General features: G+C 38.5%; 1 protein-coding gene across 2 annotated transcripts in view; it reads right to left on the bottom strand.

Moving 5' to 3' along the window:
- Positions 1–1,013: 1,013 nt before the first annotated feature.
- LOC126183578 (5-aminolevulinate synthase, erythroid-specific, mitochondrial) overlaps positions 1,014–24,457 on the bottom strand; it is a 117,290-nt gene continuing 93,846 nt past the window's right edge. For both annotated transcript variants that reach the window (XM_049925675.1, XM_049925676.1), the window contains exons 9-11: positions 16,073–16,341; positions 13,258–13,474; positions 1,014–3,658 (exon numbers count right to left, since the gene is read on the bottom strand). In XM_049925675.1, coding sequence (XP_049781632.1) covers positions 13,259–13,474; positions 16,073–16,341 — 485 coding nt within the window. In that variant the 3' untranslated portion in view covers positions 1,014–3,658; position 13,258. The remainder of the gene's footprint in view (positions 3,659–13,257; positions 13,475–16,072; positions 16,342–24,457) is intronic.

Below are 24,457 nucleotides of genomic sequence, written 5' to 3'. Positions count from 1 at the left end.
AATGACCAAATGTATCATTTGCAACACACTTGGTAAATCATTAGTCTCTCATAACCAAATAAAATATTTTTTGGATTAAGAATCAAGTAATTTGGTTTGGAGGACAACCTTTTCACTGTTGATCGTCCTTACTTAAAAAGCAGCATAAATGTTTGTATATGATTTCCGTATATGTAGGAGATCATCCATCGCAAGCATGTTCATAACATGAGCAACAAGGGTCCCAAAATGCTTCTGTGAAACATCACTGAAGTTAATCCTACAACCTGTTGATGGTTCTCCACCAAAGATAATGAGCTGCATCACTCTACAAACAAACCTGCAATTGAATCACAAATTTAATTTGATACCCTATATGAACATAAATATCCCATATGATAAATAGTGGTGTTGTATTGAGTCAAATGCTTTTCTGAACTCGTGTAATACTGCAGCCACCAAATCGTCTTTATCTGTGGCCGTTAAGAGGTGAGAAAATCTGGGTATCATGTGACCAATGTTTCCACAATCCATGCTGGTTGGTGTGTTTGAGGTCATTCTGTTTGAGATACTTCATTATGTTTGAGCTCAGAATACATTCTAATATTCTGCAACACATGGCTATGAATAAGCCTGGTCAGTAGTTCTGTGGATCACTTCTGCTACATTTCTTGCAGGTGCGTGTGAAGTGCTTTCTTACAACTACTGGGCACAGTAGTTCCTTTCTGAAGGAAGATTTGAAAATGTAGTCTGTTTGTTTTGTCATCCTCTATTCCAAGTCTTCTGTCATCTATGAGTGACTATATCAACTTGTGTAAAGCCAGTAGTACACTAAACACTGTATTAACACATTTGCTTCCAAAATTCATATAAACAGAAAAGTCTGCACTAAAAAACTGTAGTATTATGCATTAACTTTGTCCAACTCAACAACAGGAAATCACACATTCTGATAATTCAATTAGGAATATAATTGTGTATATTAGAAACTTTTAAAAGAAAAAAGGAGAAATAAGAAATTCATTTTTATCTTTGTGTTTATATATTTGTTCCATTTTGAACACACATGCAGCATAATTAGTTTCTTTTCACACTTATAATGAAACTGCCATATCCAGAGAAAAATTACAATTATCAACGACTAGAATTTATTACAAAAATAATGATTCTTGTGCACACAAAATATTGACCTGAATTTGTAAATACTGTATACCGAACTCTCATTAGTGTTCAGTAGGAATGATGACACAGAGCATTAAAAGAATTACATATTATAAATTAGTCTCTTAATGCTGTCCATACATTAAGACATCAACATTTATAGTCTGCAAGCCACCTAACAGTGTGTGGCAGAGAGAGAATTTAAATATCTCTCAAACATACAAACTGAGAATCACAAAATACAAGGTACATAACAGATGACAAATATGAAGTCAACAGTTTAACTAGTTTGGTTGTGAATTTACGTCAAATCTCAGTACCTTCTCAGTACCTAAGAGTCTTGAACATGATTGTATATAATGAGATAAAAATAGCTTTTTTTCATTTGCCACAGTACTACAAAATTGGAAAAACTAAAAAGAAAAATCTGATTCTCAAAATCATCTCAAAACTGAATCAAGTAACTAATTACTTAAAGACTGTTTATTAAAATGAAGACTGACAGAAAACAGATTACAAAACCAAAAACAAAACAGTAGAACATGCAGGTGGTAAATTAAAAATCACATTCAACATTGACATGAATCACAATCAGGCTACAGAAACTGTCATCCATGTGTCTTTTCACAAAATGTGTTGTGCAGCAGTCAGACCAAACCTACGTTCTTTTTGTACATCATGTTTTCAGATGTATGCCACTGTTTTTCAAGACTAAAACATAAAATTCTCCTGTCAGCCCGATTATGATTTTTTTTAACACTGAGGAGTAAGTATATCTAAATAACATTTCTTTGATACAACAATGATAAGTGCTTTTCACAATCAACAGTGTAAATGCAACATTCACTGCAGAACATGAAACTAGCTCTGTGCTCATAATGCAGGACAAAGCGGAGTTTAAAAATGACCAAAAATATCTTGCACATCTGATTATACTAAAATCCAAGTTACTGAAATTGCAAAGCCTGTGTGCCTGCAAGCCACGTAACTTCTTTTACATGTTCATTGTTTCCTTGACATAAGGTATAAAATATTTTCATTTTTAAACAAAATGATTTCCAACACACTTTTATCTTGCCAAATACTTCTATCTGCCAGTTAAATGGCAAAGTCAGAGAAATATTCACATTTTCTTTAAACTAAGCAGTACTATTCACCACCAACTAGCACAAAAATTGTATAATACTAATGTTGCATTAAGAAAGTAGAAAAAAGGAAGGACAATTAAGATTTAATGTCTCCTCAATAACAAAGTCATGTGATTATAAATCATTACACTCTCCACAGTTTGCACAGCATGACATTACAAATAATCAGTGGTTTAATTTGTGAACAGTTACATGTTCAAAATTTCATGCCATATTGACTTGGGCCTATGTCAATGAAACACATCAGCACATAATATATTTGAGTGAGTGGTCTCCATTAGAAAATGGCTATGTAAGGCTTTTTAATGGAAACACATGTGGCAGTGAAAGGCAAAGGAATGTACAACATACAATCAATCCAACACATGGAGATCACCTGAAATGAAATTTTGTGCTCCTCATATAGGAACAGAATATAATCATGTTAATAAAATGTCATTCCAAATTAATGGCTGCATGCTGTAATTGATCCTCGTTTAATGTTCGAACAAAGAAAAACTCCAAAATATAGCTTACACTACACAAAATGTTGTGCTAGTTCCACAAAATATACTCACAATAAATATATTCAAAATAATGCTGCTGTGTATTCTATTTATAAACCCCAGTGTACTTTCTTTCTGTAGTAATGTTGATAATTTTAATCTTCCTACATTGGAGCTTTTTCTTCAAGCATTTAATTTCAGAGAAGGATATAATTACATTATTACTTTATTGTTTTACGATAAGTTGGATGTAGTATCACCAGAAATTGACCAGTGATAGTGAACAATTTCTAGCACATTAAAAGTTTCACATTGAATTGCAAGTTAAAATTTGGTCTTTTTTCCACCAAACTTACAATTTCTCCCCTCTATCCTGCACAGACACACTCACGGCTTGTAGGAAAAGTATTCTTTTTAAATTACTTGATACTTTTTTAAAAATGCAAAATTTCAAATTTTTGGTAAAAATAAACAAAGGATCAGAAAAAAATCCATGCTTTCCAGCTAGAAATGCAGCATTACATCATAAGTAATACCTTCATCAAATTCACTTCCACACAGACATGGAGCAATATGATCATCATCTGTCTAAAATTAGAGTAATTAAAACCTGAGAGTTCACAATAACACATAAATACTGTAATAATTTTCTAAAATTGTTATAAAAATAAATTTGAGACACAATAAATCAGATCACTCGATCTAAAGAGAGCAACCTATTAAGCAAATTATTTGTTTTTGGACTTTTGGTCATAAGCATCTTATTCCTTGAAACGACCAGCGTTGAGATGCAAAGATGCTGCTAAAATTCTGGAACAATTAAAATGTCCCAGTTTGTTCAGACTCTGGCAGCACTGATGTTTGTCATATTGAAAGCCTGGTGATCTGGGGGGAAAAAGAAGAAAAGAAAATTATGAGAGTCTAATTTAACTGCAGTTTGTGCATCTATCTATTAGCTACACAGCCACAAGCAACATAGCATTCGAAACTATAGTAAGAAAGACTTAATTGTATTTTGACAAGCAGCTGTGAAGAAATTCTTGTTCATCTGGTTCATTTTCAAAATACTGTTTTTGCTATGTCATTAGTTTGCTTATGTAATCATGTTCCATTTGCAAATTTGTGGTCACATCATCTTGCACAAGTGCAATGGATAGTTTAGGAAACACTCATGGAGGCCTTCCTATCAGGAGCAGGATACTACTATGTAACAATTGTGGGTAACTACTAGTATAAAGAAACAAAATCATAATGTAGAAGATTACCACATATTTAAAAAAAATCATTCACAAATTTCATACTATATTAGTTAATTTCCAGAGCTGTGTCAGATTGAAGGTAACACTATTATCATTTGCCAGTGACACATAAGAGCAAGGTGTGCATTAGCATGGGAAAAGGGACATGACTTCCTCCATATCACCTATTTGGTCATTCTACACAGCCTCATTAATGATTTGTTGGAATGAAACTGTTTTCAAATGATAAGTACATATTAACATTACAGTACAAGGAGATCATCAACAATCATTAGCACCAGCAGCTATTTGTCATTGACAACTAAATTACAGCCTCCTCCAGAAATCTTCATGATCTTTACTGACACACAATCCTTTTGTTGCTACATGTTTTCTAATATCAGCTACTTGCTTTCCATTATGTTGTTGTCTCCTGTTTTGTTATTCCTTTGAATCCACCAAAGAACTTCCTTAGTCTGTCTACCATTCATGCATCTGGCTACATGTTCTTCCCACCTCCATTTTATTTTCATTACTGTCAAAATTACATCTTCCAACTCCAATTGTTTGTTTTGATAGCTCTTCTAGTGGTTCCCAACATGCATCTCTCCATCACCATTTGAACAACTCTCACATTATTGCTGCAGAAGTGTACCTTACTTGGTAGTAATATAAACTATCACAATCCATATTTTCAATGGACTGATGGTAATGTTGAATACTTTGTCACCATATGATCATTCCTGTGAAGAAATTCAGTTCCCTGAATTGAATAAATACTCTCTTTTCTGCTAACTAGTAGTCAAACAATCCTTAAATCTGTGCCCAAACAGGAGCAAGTAATTTATTGTTTCTGCTACTGTCAAGTGTCTACACACATTGTAGCAAGCACCACTAACAGCACATGGAACAAGACATTTATTATAATCATCATAGCAATATCTATAACCAAGCAAGGTGGCGCAGTCCTTAGCACACTGGACTCGCATTCGGGAGGATGACGGTTCAATTGCGTGTCCGGCCATCCTGATTTGGGTTTTCTGTGATTTCCCTAAATCACTTGAGGCAAATGCCGAGGCGGTTCCTTTGGAAGGGCACGGACGACTTCCATCCCTAATCCCAAGAGACCGATGACCTCGCAGTTTGGTCTCCTCCCCCAAATCATCCCAACCCAATATTTACAGAACAACAGCTGGTCCTTTCTGACTTTTGAGCATGATCTATTAAATATCAGTTCAAATAACTTCCAGAGTGTGTTATTCTAAAGAAAATGTTTACATTCTGCAGCCTGTTACACTTCTGCCACATGAGCAATTTCTACAGTGGGATTCAACGTGGAGAAAACTGCAGCAGGCAGCATCTAAGCAAGTGGCCACACAGCATTGGAATTTATGCTGCTGCTGCACAAACAGAATGCATATTCAAGATCACACACAGCTGCATTCACCCCAACCCATTTCTCAGCTGGAATTCTCCCTGTGTGGGCATACGAGCAATTTTTCACATGGAATTCAGTCTGTCACAAGTAACCAATCAGAATGTTTTGGTGATGATGTGTAACAATTATTATATGGCCAGTAACTATTAAAAGGTATTCCTGTGCCTGTGGTATCAAGTATCAGTCTATAAAAACGGGTTCACGATGACGAGTTGTGGCTAGTAATTACCATGGAACTTACTGTGTGAGAATGGGGGAAAACAGAACTGGAAGAAGAATGTAAAGTTACTAACAACAAAAATGATAAAAATGAATTCCTCTCCATATTCCAGTCAGGATAACAACTTAAAATTTATTCTGTACACTAGTTTTGTGAAGGTATTGATCTTTGACCAGAAGAGAAATATTCTGCAAAGTGATCTGAAAAATTTTAGGCTCGTGTTGCCTCTAGTTCCACAAGGAAATATACTTGTTGACAAAAATGTCTGAATGTCCTCAAAGTTGTAACCCCAAAATCCTCTCATAATTGTGAAGTACACAACATGTTTGAACTATAATGTAAAGAAATTCAACACACTCATCTATCATCCAGTGCAAAAATCTGGCATTTATTTGCTAAAATGCCAAATGTGCATTCAATAAAATGGCGATTTTTCTTGCTCTGTGTGGGCTGATCACAAGCCGAAATTCCTGCCACACTTTTTCCATCTCAAATACTGCTGGAATAATCCTACCTGTGACTATAGTCTTAGAACTGACAGTCCTAAAGTTATCATTCTTATGCATTGACGAAGAAAAAATCACAACATCAAGGAGGAGCTGCGTGACAAACAAAAGTTGGTAGGCACATTTCTACACCTGATAGATATGTCTATTCAAATTTCACACTTTTCACATGACAGTGGTGCTAGTAGGGCCAATATGAGGATGCAAATCGGTTTGCTTTAAATAATCACTGTAACAGTCGTGAGTGTTAGTTACCTTTGAGACTGGATGTGGCGAGTTGACATTAGTCAACAATTCCTGTAAGGTGACAAAGGTGCCATATCAACACCTCACCGAGTTTGAACGAGGTCGTGAAGCAGGGCTATGAGAAGCTGGATGTTCCTTCTGTGATATTGGAGAAATACTTGGCAGAAATGTAACCACTGTACATGGTTACTGGTAGCAGTGGTCACGAGAATGTACAATCACAAGAAGACTGAGCCCTGGACGGCCACATGGCACTACCGAGGGAGAAGACAATGGGGTTTGACATATGGCACTGGCACATATTACTGCATTTGCACCAGCAATGTGAGCAGCAGCTGGCACTACAGTGACACAACGAACTGTTACAAATCGGTTACTTCAAGGGCAGCTCCAAGCCAGATGTCCGATAGCATGCATTCCACTGACCTCAAACCACCGCCATATGAGACTTCAGTGGCGTACATTGGATGGCAGATGGAAGTTTGTTGCGTTTTCTAATGAAAGTTCGTTCCACTTCAGTGCCAGTAATGGCCATGTGTCTGTTAGGAGGTGGCCATTTGAGGGCCTGCGAACTACCTGTGTTTACTAGACACTCTGAACTACACCTTGAGTTATGGTCTAGGATGTGGTTTCGTATAACAGCACGAGCACTCTCATGGTTATGTCACACACTCAGACTGCAAATTTGTATGTCAATATGGCGATTCAACTTCTTGTGCTGCCATCCATGATCAGCATTTCAGGGCGTGTTTTCCAACAGGATAACACTCACCCCCATACCACTGTTGTGGCACAGTGTGCTTTACAGAGTGTCAACCTGTACCCTTGGCCTGCTCGGACACCAGATCTGTCTCCAATCGAGTGCGTATGGGACATTATTGGACAACTCCAGCCTCATCCACAAACAGCATTAATCATCTCTGGTTTGACCAACCAAGTGCAACAGGTACTGAACTCCATCCACAAACTGATATTCGACACCTGTACAACACAATACATGCTCGTTTGCATGCTCAAATTCAACATTCTAACAGTTACACCGGTTATTAATGTACTAGCATTTCACATTTGCAATAGGATGTCTTGAACTTATACCAACTTGTGATCTTGTAAAATTAATCACTTAAGTATGTTACCTAGGCAAATGTATTCCTGAAATTTCACTACTCTACATTAATTATTTTTTGTTTTGCACTTTTTACCATCAGTGTACTACTAAGATGCTAACAACTAGTGGAATGGTTATAAGACAGATGCCAAACTGATTAAATGGAAGAGTCCTACTAAGGAAATATGAATAAAATTACTCATGAACGAGGTAGCTTACAAAACTGTTATTCATTCATTCTTGAACATTGCTCATTAGTCTGGGGTTAATAATTAACTCACGAGATAGGGAAAAAAACAAAGAAAAGATGTTTGTTTATAGGTTCATTTAGTAATTGTAAAGTATTATGGGAATACTCCTGATTGATTCCAGTGGCCGATGCTAGAAGAATTCTATCCACATACATCTTGTGAAATGACCACAAGTGTAAAGTAAGAGAATTCCAAGCTTGCATAGAGCCTTCCTCACAGCTGTTCCACTTGCATATCACATGCAAATGGGACAGGAAAAGTGGAGAAATGATTGTGACACTCAAAATACTGTCTGCCAAACACTGTTATAGATGTCGTTACCAGTACATAAAATCCTTGAAGGTCTCCAAGATGGCCGCCGAGTAAGTGACGCCAAAAACCATTTCCATAAAGTTAAGTGATTTAGACAGGAATATAATTTAGTTTAACGCCGACAACAAATTAAATACGTGCATTAATGTATCGTTTAGTCTTGCCATTAAAGGTTTGACTTTTCTTTGCGTATTTTTTCAGAAAACACAAAAAGATCGTAACTTTGTGAAGTAGCGCTTACACTTAAATTTTGCAAACGTGTTTGTTTCTTGTTTCACGGTAATTTAACTAGTTTCTCGGTAACAAATAAGTAAACTACCGTAAATAACGTATAACTTCATTGTTTTAATACAGATTTCAGAAAAACAGCGTAACTTTATATATCAGAAACTTGCTTATATACATTTGTTTATAGGCCTAATTCTCGTAACGTTTTTGGAGAATCAAAGTTAAAGTATCTCATTTAATTGTCCTTTTTTTCATTCCATCGAGTGAAATATATAATAAATAGCGTATACCTTCATTGTTTTAATACAGATCTCAGAAAAACAGCAGAATTTTAAATCAGAAACTTGCTTATATACATTTGTGAATAGGCTTAATTCTTGTAACGTCTTTTTGGATTTTCGGTAATTTAATTGATTTATTCTAGCTAAAGTATTATTTTTGCCATGAGTGAGAAGTGCCTGACTTGCCGTAGAATTGTTAGTTCCGGGGTTTGGTGTGATGGATGCAGTAGTTTTTTTCACTGGGGGGACTGCAGTGGCGTGGGTGTTGGGTAAGTGGATCAGGCTCATCAGTGGTTATGTATGATTTGCAGCAGAGATAGGAAGATAGTGGAACAGGAGGGGAAAATTGCTGCCCTTCAGGCTGAGCTAGATCAGGCTAGGGAAGATCTGGACAGGTTAAGGAGGGAGAAGGGCAAAGAGAGGTGGGAAGTGGCAACAGGTAGCAGAAGGAATAGGCCTAGAACTAAGTCTGACAGTTTTGTGGTGAATGTCAAAAATAAGTTTGACCTGTTGCTTCAGTTAGAAACTGATGAGCCTCAAGCAGAGGTAGGTGTAGACAGGACACAACAAACTTTCAATAGGAAATTGAAAAAGAATGTAGGAAAGTCATCGAAAAGGAAGAAAGTTTTGTTGTTAGGCAGTTCTCATGCCAGAGGTGTAGGCCAACTTCTGCAGGAGGAATTAGGACCAGAATACCAGGTCACAAATTTTTTCAAACCAAGTGCTAGTCTGGATCAGGTGACAGAGGATTTAGGTTCACTCTGTAAAGGATTTACCAGGGAAGATACCGTGGTTATTGTGGGAGGGCCAGGGAACAGCATCAGATATCCTGGGTACAGTATTGAGTGTGACCTGGTAAAGATTGCGTCGGCATCGAGAGACACCAATGTTGAATTTGTATCTGTCCTGAGACGCCATGACCAACCTCATTTGAACTCTTCTATTGGGAGAGTTAATTTGGAGTTGGAACGGCTGCTTGGGTCGGGTGCGGGGGCTCATATTGGTGTGGTTCCTGTTGATTCTCTCAGTAGGTGGGACTATACCAGGCACGGCCTACATCTCAACAGGAAAGGGAAGGGGAAACTGGCTGGGGTAATAGCAGGAAATTTAAGGGGGGGAGGCACTGCCATGAATGGTAAAATACCAGTGGTTACAGGTGTTGGAGCAGCACCTTTTTTAGGATAGGTAAGACAGAAAGATGCCAAGTTCTACGAGAGGTCAGGATTCAAACAAATCTTCAGTTTAGGAAAGAAATTAAACAGCACAATTCTAGCACATTGGAATACCAATCACAGCTGTCAATTATAAATTTTCACCAATCACCAGAAATTTTATCTCCAGCAAGTTGTATCTCAGTCCTACGTAATTGCATTGATGAATTAAAGTCACCCAACCCAGTTGACATAATCTGCCTCTCTGAACACCATGTGACCACTGGTATAGGAACTAGGCCTAAGCACAATGAGAAACTCAGACAGGAGAGTACTGCAAATGTTAGAATAAGGAAAGGTTCTCATAAAAGTATAATTAAAAATAATGTAAGTATATTTCATCAAAATATTGGGAGTTTAAAGAATAAAATAGATGAGCTTCTGGTTTGTTTAGAAGATTTAGAAGCTGAGGATGAAATAGATATACTATGCCTGTCTGAGCATCACATTGATACTGATATGGATAAGGTAAATGTAAGTGGATATAAGCTCTCTGCACATGTAATGAGAGAAAATATGGAGAAAGGAGGAGTTGCCATATATGTCAAAAGTTATCATTGTGCAAAAAGTATAGAAACAAAAAAGTTTTGTGTAGAGAAACATATAGAAGCATGCGCCTGTGAGCTTAAATTAAATAAAGGCACATTTATAATTGTAACTGTATATAGGTTCCCATCAGGAAATTTTCATCTATTTCTGAAAAATTTGGACTCCTTGTTGTGCTATCTGTCAGACAGGGGGAAGCAAATTATTATTTGTGGGGACTTCAATGTAGATTCTCTGAAAGAGAGTAACAGGAAAAATGACCTTGAAGTATTACTCGGTTCTTTCAATTTGACACCCGTTATTGATTTTCCTACTCGTGTGGTAAAAGATAGCAGGTCACTGATAGATAACTTCTTTATAGACCAAGATAAGTTTAACCAGATAAATGCTCAGCCTGTTGAGAATGGTCTTTCTGATCATGGTGCACAGCTAGTTACAATATATGACATAGCTCCATTCAGCAATACTAAACAGTCCTCCAAAGTAGTACATTCAGTCAACGATTTAACAATTGCAAATTTCAGGGAAAGCCTACAGCAGTTAGACTGGGATGAGGTGTACCGTGAACCTTATGCCAATTTAAAATATAATTTATTTCATGACATTTTTGTAAATGCATTTGAAAAACTGCTTCCCCAAGAAAATAGTAAAATATACTCGTAAGAAACCTTGTAACAAACCATGGCTTACTAAGGGTATAAAAATATCTTGTAACTGGAAAAGGGAAATGTATCTGACAGCAAGAAAGAGTAGTGACCCAGAAACTATCGAACATTATAAAAACTACTGTGTTACATTAAGAAAAGTTATTAAAAAATCCAGGAGTATGTGTATCATGTCTGAAATCAGCAACTCTGATAATAAAATTAAAACAATTTGGAATATTATTAAAAGAGAAACAGGTCAACCAAGAGCAGAGGAAGACAGTATTACCATCAAACTGAATGAAAACTTTACGAACAAAACGTCAGAAGTTGAAAATATTTTTAATAATCATTTTCTAAATGTTGTGGATATAGTAGGATCCAGGTGTTCATTAGAAGATGCTAGGCTGTTAGTGGAAGAGGCCATACCTATGCAATTTGATGCAACTGAAATCTCACCCACTTCTCCCTCTGAAGTTAAGAAAATAATAAACTTGCTTAAAAGCAAAAACTCACATGGAATTGATGGCATTTCCAGCAAAATACTAAAAGCTTGTTCTCAACAGATAAATAAGATTCTCAGCCACCTGTGTAATAGCTCTCTGGAACAGGGCATTTTCCCTGATCGACTGAAATATGCTACTGTTATACCTTTGCATAAAAAGGGGGATAGATCTGATGTCAACAATTACCGTCCAATCTCCCTTCTAACAGCTTTATCCAAAATTTTTGAGAAAGTAATGTATTTAAGAGTAGCTTCACATATCTGTAAAAATGAAGTACTAACAAAATGTCAGTTTGGTTTCCAGAAAGGTTTTTCAACAGAAAATGCCATATATGCTTTCACCAATCAAATTTTGAATGATCTGAATAACCGAAAACCACCCATTGGGATTTTTTGTGATCTCTCAAAGGCTTTTGATTGTGTAAATCATGAAATTATGCTAGACAAGCTCAAGTATTGTGGCATGAGTGGGGCAGTGCACAAATGGTTTAATTCGTACCTAACTGGAAGAGTGCAGAAAGTTGAAATAAGTAGTTCTCATAACATGCAAAGATCAGCACATTCCTCAAAGTGGGGAACTATCAAGAATGGGGTTCCACAAGGGTCAGTCTTGGGTCCTTTGTTGTTCTTAATATATATTAATGACTTGCCACTCTATATTCATGAAGAGGCAAAGTTAGTTCTCTTTGCTGATGATACAAGTATAGTAATCACACCTGACAAACAAGAATTAACTGATGAAATTGTCAATACTGTCTTTCAGAAAATTACTAAGTGGTTCCTTGTAAATGGACTCTCACTGAATTTTGATAAGACACAGTACATACAGTTCCGTACAGTGAATGGTATGACGCCATTAATAAATATAGACCTTAATCAGAAGCATATAGCTAAGGTAGAATATTCCAAATTTTTAGGTGTGTCCATTGATGAGAGATTAAATTGGAAGAAACACATTGATGATCTGCTGAAACGTTTGAGTTCAGCTACTTATGCAATAAGGGCCATTGCAAATTTTGGTGATAAACATCTTAGTAAATTAGCTTACCACACCTATTTTCACTCATTGCTTTCATATGGCATCATATTTTGGGGTAATTCATCACTGAGGAATAAAGTATTTATTGCACAAAAGCGTGTAATCAGAATAATAGCTGGAGTCCACGAGAGATCATCCTGCAGACATTTATTTAAGGATCTAGGGATATTCACAGTAGCTTCTCAGTATATATGCTCTCTTATGAAATTTGTTATTAACAACCAAACCCAATTCAAAAGTAATAGCAGTGTGCATAACTACAATACTAGGAGAAAGGATGATCTTCACTATTCAAGATTAAATCTAACTTTGGCACAGAAAGGGGTGAATCATACTGGCACTAAAGTCTTTGGTCACTTACCAAATAGTATCAAAAGTCTGACAGATAACCAACAAGTATTTAAGAAGAAATTAAAAGAATTTCTGAATGACAACTCCTCCTACTCCACAGAGGAATTTTTAGGTATAAATTAAGAAAAAAAAGAAAAAAATATTAAAAAAATAAAAAATAAAAAAAAACAAAAAATAAAAAAGTTGCTATATTAACCTAAGTATGTTGTTAAATTAACTTAATTATGTCATGTATTGGAAAATTTAACTCGTTCCACATCATTACGAAATATCATATTCATGATCCATGGAACTAGTATTAATCTAATCTAATCTAATCTAACCTTAATTAAAATTAAGTACAAAATTATTTATTATTACCTTATGAGTTGTGTAGAGGAAGACCAATAGTGATCCAAACATCTCTCATGTCTGCCACAAGACGATTCATCATTTCAGGAGTATGATGGGGTGTTGGCGCAAGTCGTAATTTCTCTTGCCCTTTGGGGACAGTAGGGTAATTGATACTCTGCACATAGTGGCCAAACCTTTGTATCAGCTCATCAGATAGTTGACTGCAGCTAATTGGATCACCAACCTGAAATTCAACATTTCAGAAATTTCTTTTACTGGCAGGAAGCACGAGTGGGATGCACAGAATATTTTCCATTAGCATTCTTTGTATCCTTCAAAATACAAAATAATGTTTTCCAATGACATGTAAAGTCATTCATAACCTAAAGTTTGGCTTGGACACCACAGTCCTTTTACAGATTTCAGAGTACCTGTTGGCTCAACACAAAAGTTTTGTCTCAAGTACTGATAGTGTTGAGGATCAGTGGACAAAGTTCAAAACCATCGTACAATATGCGTTAGATGAGTATGTGCCAAGCAAGATCGTAAGAGATGGAAAAGAGCCACCGTGGTTCAACAACCGAGTTAGAAAACTGCTGCGGAAGCAAAGGGAACTCCACAGCAAACATAAACATAGCCAAAGCCTTGCAGACAAACAAAAATTACGCGAAGCGAAATGTAGTGTGAAGAGAGCTATGCGAGAGGCGTTCAATGAATTCGAAAGTAAATTTCTATGTACTGACTTGGCAGAAAATCCTAAGAAATTTTGGTCTTATGTCAAAGCGGTAGGTGGATCAAAACAAAATGTCCAGACACTCTGTGACCAAAATGGTACTGAAACAGAGGATGACAGACTAAAGGCCGAGATACTAAATGTCTTTTTCCAAAGTTGTTTCACAGAGGAAGATTGCACTGTAGTTCCTTCTCTAGATTGTCGCACAGATGACAAAATGGTAGATATCGAAATAGACGACAGAGGGATAGAGAAGCAATTAAAATCGCTCAAAAGAGGAAAGGCCTCTGGACCTGATGGGATACCAGTTCAATTTTACACAGAGTACGCGAAGGAACTTGCCCCCCTTCTTGCAGCGGTGTACCGTAGGTCTCTAGAAGAGCGTAGCGTTCCAAAGGATTGGAAAAGGGCACAGGTCATCCCCGTTTTCAAGAAGGGACGTCGAACAGATGTGCAGAACTATAGACCTATATCTCTAACGTCGATCAGTTGTAGAATTTTGGAACACGTATTGTGTTCGAGTATAATGACTTTTCTGGAGACTAGAAATCTACTCTGTAGGAATCAGCATGGGTTTCGAAAAAGACGGTCATGTGAAACCCAGCTCGCGCTATTCGTCCACGAGACTCAGAGGGCCATAGACACGGGTTCACAGGTAGATGCCGTGTTTCTTGACTTCCGCAAGGCGTTCGATACAGTTCCCCACAGTCGTTTACTGAACAAAGTAAGAGCATATGGACTATCAGACCAATTGTGTGATTGGATTGAGGAGTTCCTAGATAACAGGATGCAGCATGTTATTCTCAATGGAGAGAAGTCTTCCGAAGTAAGAGTAATTTCAGGTGTGCCGCAGGGGAGTGTCATAGGACCGTTGCTGTTCACAATATACATAAATGACCTGGTGGATGACATCGGAAGTTCACTGAGGCTTTTTGCAGATGATGCTGTGGTGTATCGAGAGGTTGTAACAATGGAAAATTGTACTGAAATGCAGGAGGATCTGCAGCGAATTGACGCATGGTGCAGGGAATGGCAACTGAATCTCAATGTAGACAAGTGTAATGTGCTGCGGATACACAGAAAGATAGATCCTTTATCATTTAGCTACAAAATAGCAGGTCAGCAACTGGAAGCAGTTAATACCATAAATTATCTGGGAGTACGCATTAGGAGTGATTTAAAATGGAATGATCATATAATGTTGATTGTCGGTAAAGCAGATGCCAGACTGAGATTCATTGGAAGAATCCTAAGGAAATGCAATCCGAAAACAAAGGAAGTAGGTTACAGTACACTTGTTCGCCCACTGCTTGAATACTGCTCAGCAGTGTGGGATCCGTACCAGATAGGGTTGATACAAGACATAGAGAAGATCCAACGGAGAGCAGCGCGCTTCGTTACAGGATCATTTAGTAATCGCGAAAGCGTTACGGAGATGATAGATAAACTCCAGTGGAAGACTCTGCAGGAGAGACGCTCAGTAGCTCGGTATGGGCTTTTGTCAAAGTTTCGAGAACATACCTTCACCGAAGAGTCAAGCAGTATATTGCTCCCTCCTACGTATATCTCGCGAAGAGACCATGAGGATAAAATCAGAGAGATTAGAGCCCACACAGAGGCATACCGACAATCCTTCTTTCCACGAACAATACGAGACTGGAATAGAAGGGAGAACCGATAGAGGTACTGAAGGTACCCTCCACCACACACCGTCAGGTGGCTTGCGGAGTATGGATGTAGATGTAGATGTAGATGTACAAGACACAGTCTCCCTACAGATGGTATGCCCCACCCTTGTCTTCCTGAAGCCTTTGAACATACTGACAGCCAAAAATAGAGGGATTGCAGTTACACAAAGTGAAACAATGAATTACAGAACAAATCCTTGGACCAAAAGTGACTGAACCCAAGATCTTCCAAAATGTAGTTTACCAATTACCATCTGAGTCACCCACCCCAATACTCAGTAACATGAAATTATTAATGTTAACATTATTTATCAGAGCTACACATGAATGTAGGCACTCTAGTAAATCTATACACCAACATTACACTGGTCAATTCATTACACCATTTTTCAGGAAAAGCAGTAACAAAAAATGTACCTACCTTTATGGGGATAATATGAGACGGTGTGGGTTCTACTGGAAAACCAGCAGCTATCAACTTCTCACGCAAATACTGAACATTCTGTTGGTGCTTAGCACGCAATGCTCGACCTTCAGGTGAACGAAGAATCTGCACTGCAGCATAACTTCCAGATAACACAGTAGGTGGCAAAGATGTTGTGAAGATGAAACCTGCTGCATAGCTCCTTATCATATCCACAAGATTTGCTGAACCAGCAATGTAGCCTCCAACATTTCCAAATGCTTTCCCTAAGAACAGAAATTGAAGACTAAAGTATAGTTTCTTAGATCCTAAAACACATCACAGTTATGAACATATCATATCTCTCAATTTTCTCTTGCAGACACCATACAATGTCAACTTAAGCAAAATTTTGAAGTCAGTCACAATATAATAACTATTTATTCAATAATTTTCAAGAGCTGTGGAGGAAAATACACACACACACACACACACACACACACACACACACACACACACTCACTCACTCACTGCAGTTTGAAAGGGGTGACGGGTTGTGTCTGGTGGAGTGGGTGAAGGGAGAAAGGAGGTGGGTAGAGAAGAGGCAGGGAGTGGGAGGGAGGGTTGGGGAATGATGGCTGATGGCTAGGAGGAAGAGCCAGCAAGTGCATGGGATAGGAATGCAACACATGCACCAGCTCCAGTGAGGTTGAGCAGTGCAAAATGAGAATAATGTGCAGGAGTTGTAATGTCTCAAGGAGTCATCGCAAGTACTGCAACAGCAGCAGGCAACATTCAGTTGTAGGTGACAAGTGGTAACAGGTGGGTTAATGACAGGACATGCACTCTCAGGATATCTTGCATCCACACAATATGACTACGCTTTTGTTTAGCACTAGCCATGAAGTAACACCACAAGAAATAGAACCCTTCTCAAAGATATGCAAATAGTATTTCCTGTAATTTTTTAAAATGTGTTTTATGATGCCATACGTTAAATACATTTGAAGAAGTATGGTTAACTGTCTGAGTATGTGCATTAACAACTGTAATATGAGAGAGAGAGAGAGAGAGAGAGAGAGAGAGAGAGAGAGAGAGAGAGAGAGAGAGATATTTTAAATGTGAAAATAATCACATAAACATGTTAATGGTTTGTTTGTGTAAGGTTGGCAGGGCGAGTTTATTGTTTGCATCAGGTTGGCAGGACTGCTGAGAACAGCTGATGAAAACCATTTCTTTGAAGTTGGTTTTGGCATGATAAACTCTCAGTCTGTAACTTACAAGACATGATCTAAGATGTAGTTCTAGAACTGGAGAGAGTATGGTGTGTTCATACTTACATGGTTATGCAAGAATAGTATAGTACAACATATAACAGTGTTGACCATTGTGTTAATATTGTGAAGTTTAGATGTTGCTGGAAGACAATGTTATAAATATGACAACATACGGAAGCTGTGTAGCATATGTTCTGTTCATCACTTCAACAAGATGGTATTAAGAGAGAGGTGTCACTTTTTGTGGCTTGGCCAATGTTGCTGTTAGTTAAAAAACGACTGATGGTCATGAAGAATTGGGAAAACCACACCTCAAGAAAATAGTCACACAACTAAAGAGAGAGAATTATGTTACACAGCCCGGCCAACATAAGCACACTATTTTTCGGTTCTACCACAGATGGACTTTCTAAAAGGTTGATAAAACAGGTTTGGAATAATATAGATAATTGAGTCTTCTCTCTTGAAATAGAAGTGAAGAAAAGTGCATGGTAGTCACCGTGATAACATTGCACTAATACAGACTTATTTCAGTATTTCATGAGTATTTGATGGAGCAAATATTATACTGTGTTAAGCAAGCATTACTAAAGAAAGCTCCAAGAATTCTATCAAAACAGTTGAATCATTCTCAGTCTGGAAAATAGCCAGAGGTGCAAGTTGCTTTGATTTGATGGGGACTGGATACTAAAGAGAATTAATTGGAGACAATTGTTGATTTTATGAAGACATGAACTAAACTCACTTTCCAAATATGTAAAAATCATGTTGTTACTAATGCAATTATCAAGATTAATTTATGCTGATGTAAATGTTGCTGATGCAAGTAACACAGTTGACACTCACTTTACCAAATGTTAGACTTGCTGCTAAATGTAGATGCATTGTTTTAAGTCCACAGATCATTAACTGTTCATATGACCTGGATAATGATATTGTCTAGTGTTGATTGTAAAAAGTACCTGTGTTATGGTCAGGCCTGTTACAAAATTTGGGGTAAACATCCTTTGGAAGTAAAAGTGCTACTGGCTTTCCAAGTATGGTTATATGCATTTGGATGGTGTTCATGGAATTAATGGAGAGATTTAGTAATTTAGGGTAGGTACTAGTACATAATTCATGAATATGTTGTTTAAGATCAATGAAAGCTGTACACTGCTGGTGACTCATTTTCTCATTAGTAACTGTAATCATTCCATGTACTATAATTACAGTGTGTGGCATTAGTGACTTACTTCCCCCCTTATTTATCTACAGTCTTAAGGTATATACGGTTAACTTTCCAAAGTCATATAAAGTTACACATAATAAAGTAGCTTTCACATTTACATATTTCTAAATGCAATTCTAAATTAAAGCTTAATGTAAGTCTGAATAAGGCCCACAGTGGATTGGGGAGTGGATACAGATCAGAAGAAAGGGAGACTGTAATGAAGAGGGTGTTTCTGCAGGATGAATAAAGTTAGGGTCCTGGAGCAGTGTCGAAGTGGATGTGGTACAGGTGGCTAGTGGAGATTGAGGCCATGTGGATTACGAGAACAAAGGAGTGTTGCAAGGGTAACTCCCATCTATATAGTTCAGAGAGGCTGACGGAGGAGGAAAGATCCAGATGGCATGGACTGTGCAGTAGCCATTGAAATTAAGCATGTTGTGATCAGCAGCATTTCCTGTCACTGGTCAATTATCTCCCACCTTCGCTACAGTTTTGTGGTAGTCATTCACTCAGGTGGACAGCTGACTGACAGCCATGACCACATATAATGTTATGCAAAAATTGTAGCAGAGATGGTATACAACATGGCTGCTTTCACAGATGGCCCTGCCTCTGACAGGATAGGATAAGCCTGCAACTGTAGTAGGATGTGATGGTTTGGTGTGTAGGTCAGGTACTCCATACGGGTCTTTCACAGGGCTATATCCCTTGGTGCAATGGGTTGGGTGTGGACATACTGGATATGACATACGGATGAACCAGGATACTGCATAGCTTGAGTTGGTAGCGGAGTGAGGGATGGGAAAGATGAAAGGATGTTCCCCATTTCTGGGTCCAACGATAAATTGTTGAAGCCCTTGTGAAGTATACAGGATGAGTCACTAACAACTGCCACCAAGAGTAGCTCCAGAAGTATGACAGGAGCTGAAAAGTGTGTGGGACAAAAGTTGCATGGGACAACGGGGGCCATAATATGACATTGGTTTTTTGTTGCTTGGTCGGGTAGCTTCAGAGATATGAAGGTCAACTTTGTTTTTTTAAATGGGATGCTATAGTTTGGTAATTATTTTCTGATAGCGCCTATTGAGACAAATCCAGTGATGTGTAACAGTAAGGTCTTTGAAGGTCAATGAAGATCAAAAAGGTGGCATGAACATCCATTTACAGAAGGTGTTCGAAGTGATGACCATCGGTATCAATGCAGTGCTGCAATCTTCTATCATGGATTGAATGGTATTCCTTATCACTCTGGCACTTATTGAAGCACATACTCTGATAATTCTTTCTCACATATCTTCAGGTGCAGTTGAAACGTCTTTATAAACAATGTCTTTTATGAATCCCCACAAGAAAAAATCCAGAGGCGTCAAGTCTGGCGAACAAGCTGGCCACGATACATCTCCTCCGCATCCAGTCCAATGATTTGGGAATTGTTTCTGCAACTCATTTCGAGCCATCAGCAGAAATTGTGTCAGACACCCATTGTGTTGATACCACATTCTGTCGTTGTTCCTCAAGGTATTTCTTCCAATAACAGACCTAATGTTTCTTGCAGGAATGTAGTGTACTTCCTACCATTAAGATTTTCTTCAATGAAATAGGGGCCTATAATTCTGTTCTCCAGAATCCCACACCATACATTCACCAACACGGTTTTTGGTGTGCAGCTTGCCCAATAATGCATGTAATGCAAATTAACGTTTCCATGGTTCGTGAATGTAGCCTCGACAGTAAATAAAATCAAATTAATAAATGTGTCATCACTCCATCGGCAGAATTAAACGTGACACATACAATCCGTACCAGTTAATTCTGATATGGTAAGGATGATATTTATGGCAATGCAGAACATGAACAGCACTACTCTGGCTCATGCCAGATTCCCTTGCGATTTGACGTGAACTAACACAAGGATCTCGAACCACAGTGGTAAGAGTACCAACTTCTGTTTCCTTATTAGCAACTTTCCTTTGCTGGTTATGTTTCCGATGCATTAAAGATCCAGTAGTTCTCAATTTATCATACACACATTAAAATGTATGACATGTAGGGTGAGTACATTGAGGATATCTTTCAGCGTATAAGTCTCTAGCTCTCACTGAATTTCATTGGTATTGTCCGTAAATGAGAAGCATATAAACTTGTTCTTCGAAAGAATACATCATTCACATTTGCTTGATCGACAATACTAGTCTTACTGTTCCTATTAGTGTTGTATTGCAGAACCGACGAATGGTGTTCACATGTCAATGGCACGTTAGATGGATATGTCGTATTCAGTGAATATTTACTATTTGCACGATATACGAGAGAGCATTGTCAGAGCATGTGTTTCAATAAGTGTCCGAAGTGATAAGGAATACCACTCAATCCATGATGATAAGATTGCAGCACTGCATTGATACCAATGGTCATCACTTCAAACACCTTCTGTAAATGAATGTTCATGCCACCTTTTTGACCTTCAAAGGCCTAACTGTTACATATCATTGGATTCGTCTCGACAGCCATTATCAGAAAATAAATACCAAACTATAGCATCCCACTTTTTTTAAAAAAAAAAAAAAAAAAAAAAAAGTGACCTCCATATCTCTGATGCAACCCCACCTGGCAACAAAAAGCCAACGTCATATTACAGCCCCCCTTGTTCAATGCAGCTTCTGTCCCACAAACTTTTCAGCTACTATCATACATTCAGAGTTATTCTAGGTGGCAATTGTTAGTGACTCACCCTGTATAGTTCAGTTTTTCCAGTCTGGGATGATACTGGGTGATGAGGAGGGTGCTCCTTTGCAGCTGATTATTGTGGACGTGGTTGGAGGATAAGGGTGAGAGAGAGTATGAAACGGACAAAGTTCTGGGGATAGTTCCTGTCTCTAAAGGCCTTAACTAAGGCAGCATACTGGGCGAAGGAATTCTCATCACTACAGATGCGCCATCCTTGGGTGGTCATACTACATGAGTAATTTTTGGGCATGGAACGGAAGACGACTATCAAACTGTAGGTACTGTTGATGGTTAGTGGCTTTATATAGGCAACAAGTACGGATGGGGGTCATCAGAGGCAAGGAAGCCAATGTCCAGGAAGATTGGATGATGACCTGAGAAAGAATAGGTGAAGCAAACGAGAGGTGGTGTTGAGGCTGTAGCAGAATGAGGATGAGGTATCTCAGCCCTGGGTCTAATTCGTGATGATATCATCAATGAATCTGAACCAAGCACGAGTATTAAGGTATTTAGTAGTTACGAATGTTTCTCTTGATGGGTCATAAAAAATGGCATAGGAGGGTGCCACACAGGTCCTACTGGTGTGGACATGTTTGTACCTCTTCCCCAAGAAGTAGTTATGCACATAGATGATGTTTTTTAGGTATTTAGGGATTGAGGAGGTGGGTTTGGAGTTGGAAGGACATTGGAAGAGGTAGGGTTTGATAGTGGCAAGGCAATTGACATAGAGCACGCTGATGTATTGGGTGGTGGCATCAATAGTTACGAGTAGGGATTGAAGTTGTAATGGGATGGAGATAATCGAGAATTGGTGAAGAAAGCTATCTGCATCTTTAATAAGGGAGGCTAGAGTGTGGACAATTGGTTGCAGGTTTGGATCAACAAGAGTGAGAATTCTTTCTGTGGGAGCACAGTACCCAGCTACAATGAGGCATCCAGGATAGAGGGTTTATGAATTTTGGGAAGCACATAGAAGGTGGGTGGGTGACATAGTTGGGGCAAGGAGGGAGCTGGATTCTGGGGAGATATTTGGGGAGAAATCTCACGATTTGAATAGGGACTGGAGGTTATGCTGGACTTCTGGGATGGGATCACTATGATGTATGACAGGGCTTGTGGGTACAGGAGTTAGACAGTTGGGAAATGCCTTCTGTCACACGTCATCACTGTGGATCTTCACAACAGTGATGGAGCCTTTGTCTGCAGGGAAAATGATCAAGTCAGCATCTGTCTTTAGGTTGGGGATGGTTGGTCTTTCCTCTGTTGAAAAGTTTTTGTTCCTGGAAAGGGACATAGGAAGAAGGGTGAGGCCAAGTTGGTGGTACAGAATTCCTGGAAGGTAATCAGGAGGCGATGTGCGGGAGAGGATGGGGAAAGGGGGGGGGGATGTTGTATGAACCGGGAGATACATAGATTAATATTGGGGCTTATGTTTGCTTTTTTTTGGAGGGACTGATAACAAAAGAAGTGTCTCCACCATAGGGATCAGGTGAAGAAGAGTAAGCCCTTGTGACTCAAACAAGACTGAACTTGTGTGTGGGGCTAAAGATGAGGTTTTTTAACAGAACTGAAATTCCTGGTTTTTGATGGATAGATTTACAACAGTGTTTTGGGTTTGTTTAGAGTCTAGGCTTTCTGGCACATTGGGAGGGAGCTTTGCAGGCTCGGTCACACGGAAAAGGTCAGCAAGGCATGAGGTGGGTGCTGAAGTTGGGTGCTAAGAGGGATTGATAACGGGGTTCACTGGGAGGGGAGGGGGGGGGGAGGTCAGATGGGGGGCAGGGGATAGGGGTTGATGGATAGTGGTGCTCAGAGTTGGGAATAGGATGCCAATCAATTTGAGAACTTTTGGAGGTGGTGCCTGGAGTGATCTTCCAAATGTTAAATGGTAAGGGTTTCACTCTGGGAGATATGATGTAGGCAGTTTGAGTTGTACAGTATCTGTTTCTCTAATACCAAGATAGTGAGAGATACAGATTGGTGGGATCTGAAGAGTGAAAAGTTGTGGTGAAAGGAGAGGATGGCATCCAGAAATGGGAATTTTTATTGTTAGGTCACTGGGGGAGATTCCATGGCTTAAGCAGCATTTAAGCAACAAGATAGGAGACAGTGTTTTAGCTAGGGACAGGTATAAAGCTGGGTGATATTTGATGGGAGAAAAACATGCAAAGTAAACACATCAAACAGATGTGGGAAATGGAGAAGTGGATACATTAGATGGCTGTAAATGAAACTATGGACCTCCGTTCAGGGGGTTTGGGAAATGAGAACGTAGCAGGAAATTGGGCTGTGGACTGGTTCTGCACATTTGTGATCACTGCAAAGGGGGGAAGAACTGTCTGACATGAAATAATGACAGGAGCAATGTGCAGAGAAGAGGTGGATCAATCAGTAGATAAAATGTTTTACTCTGCTGGATTTCAGTTAATCATTATGTAGCAATCAGGTGTGCTCAGATTGAAGCAGTCACTATCAGTGCTACAGGGTGCCGCAGAAGCCCCCATGAAAATAAATCATTAGCCCAAGAAAGAGACAAAGGGAAACATACGGAAAGATGTAAATGAGCAGTATGAGAGAGATAAAACAGGTGTCAAATACGATAAGTAACAAACAATGGATGGCATGAGGCATGCAGGGAAGGAAGAAAGTAAGCAAAGTTCTCAGTCTTGTTTCTGTGCCTTTTAACGAGCCAATGGCTTATTATTCAATGATTACAACCTTTATACTTAAATTACGACATTTTTAAGAGTATTCAATCTTCAGGAGAACAATGAGAGGCATTCACCGACCTTGGAAATAAAATTTTATCAACCAATCTGACTACAAACCCTAAGACATTTTGGTCTTACATGAACTCAGTAAACTGTTTAAAATCCTCTATTTATTCAATCAGTACCATACAGCACCGAAATGGAAAATAACAGAGAGAAGGCTCAAATACTGAATTTGGTCTTCTCACATTGTTTCACTGCACAAGATTGTAGCATAGTACCTCCTTTCAATTGTCATCCAAATGCTGAAATGACTGATACTGAAATAACTGATAACAGAATAGAAAAGCAACTACACCTGCTTAGTAGTGGAAAGGCATCAGGACCAGATGAGATACCTGTAAGATTCTACAAAGATTATGCGAAAGAAATTGCGCCCCTTCTAGTGGCAGTTGATTGTAGATTGCTGGAACAG

Source organism: Schistocerca cancellata, chromosome 4, assembly GCF_023864275.1.
Source record: "Schistocerca cancellata isolate TAMUIC-IGC-003103 chromosome 4, iqSchCanc2.1, whole genome shotgun sequence".
NCBI lineage: Eukaryota > Metazoa > Arthropoda > Insecta > Orthoptera > Acrididae > Schistocerca > Schistocerca cancellata.
Note: the sequence above shows the minus strand (reverse complement) of the source record. Positions and strands in the feature narration are given on the sequence as shown.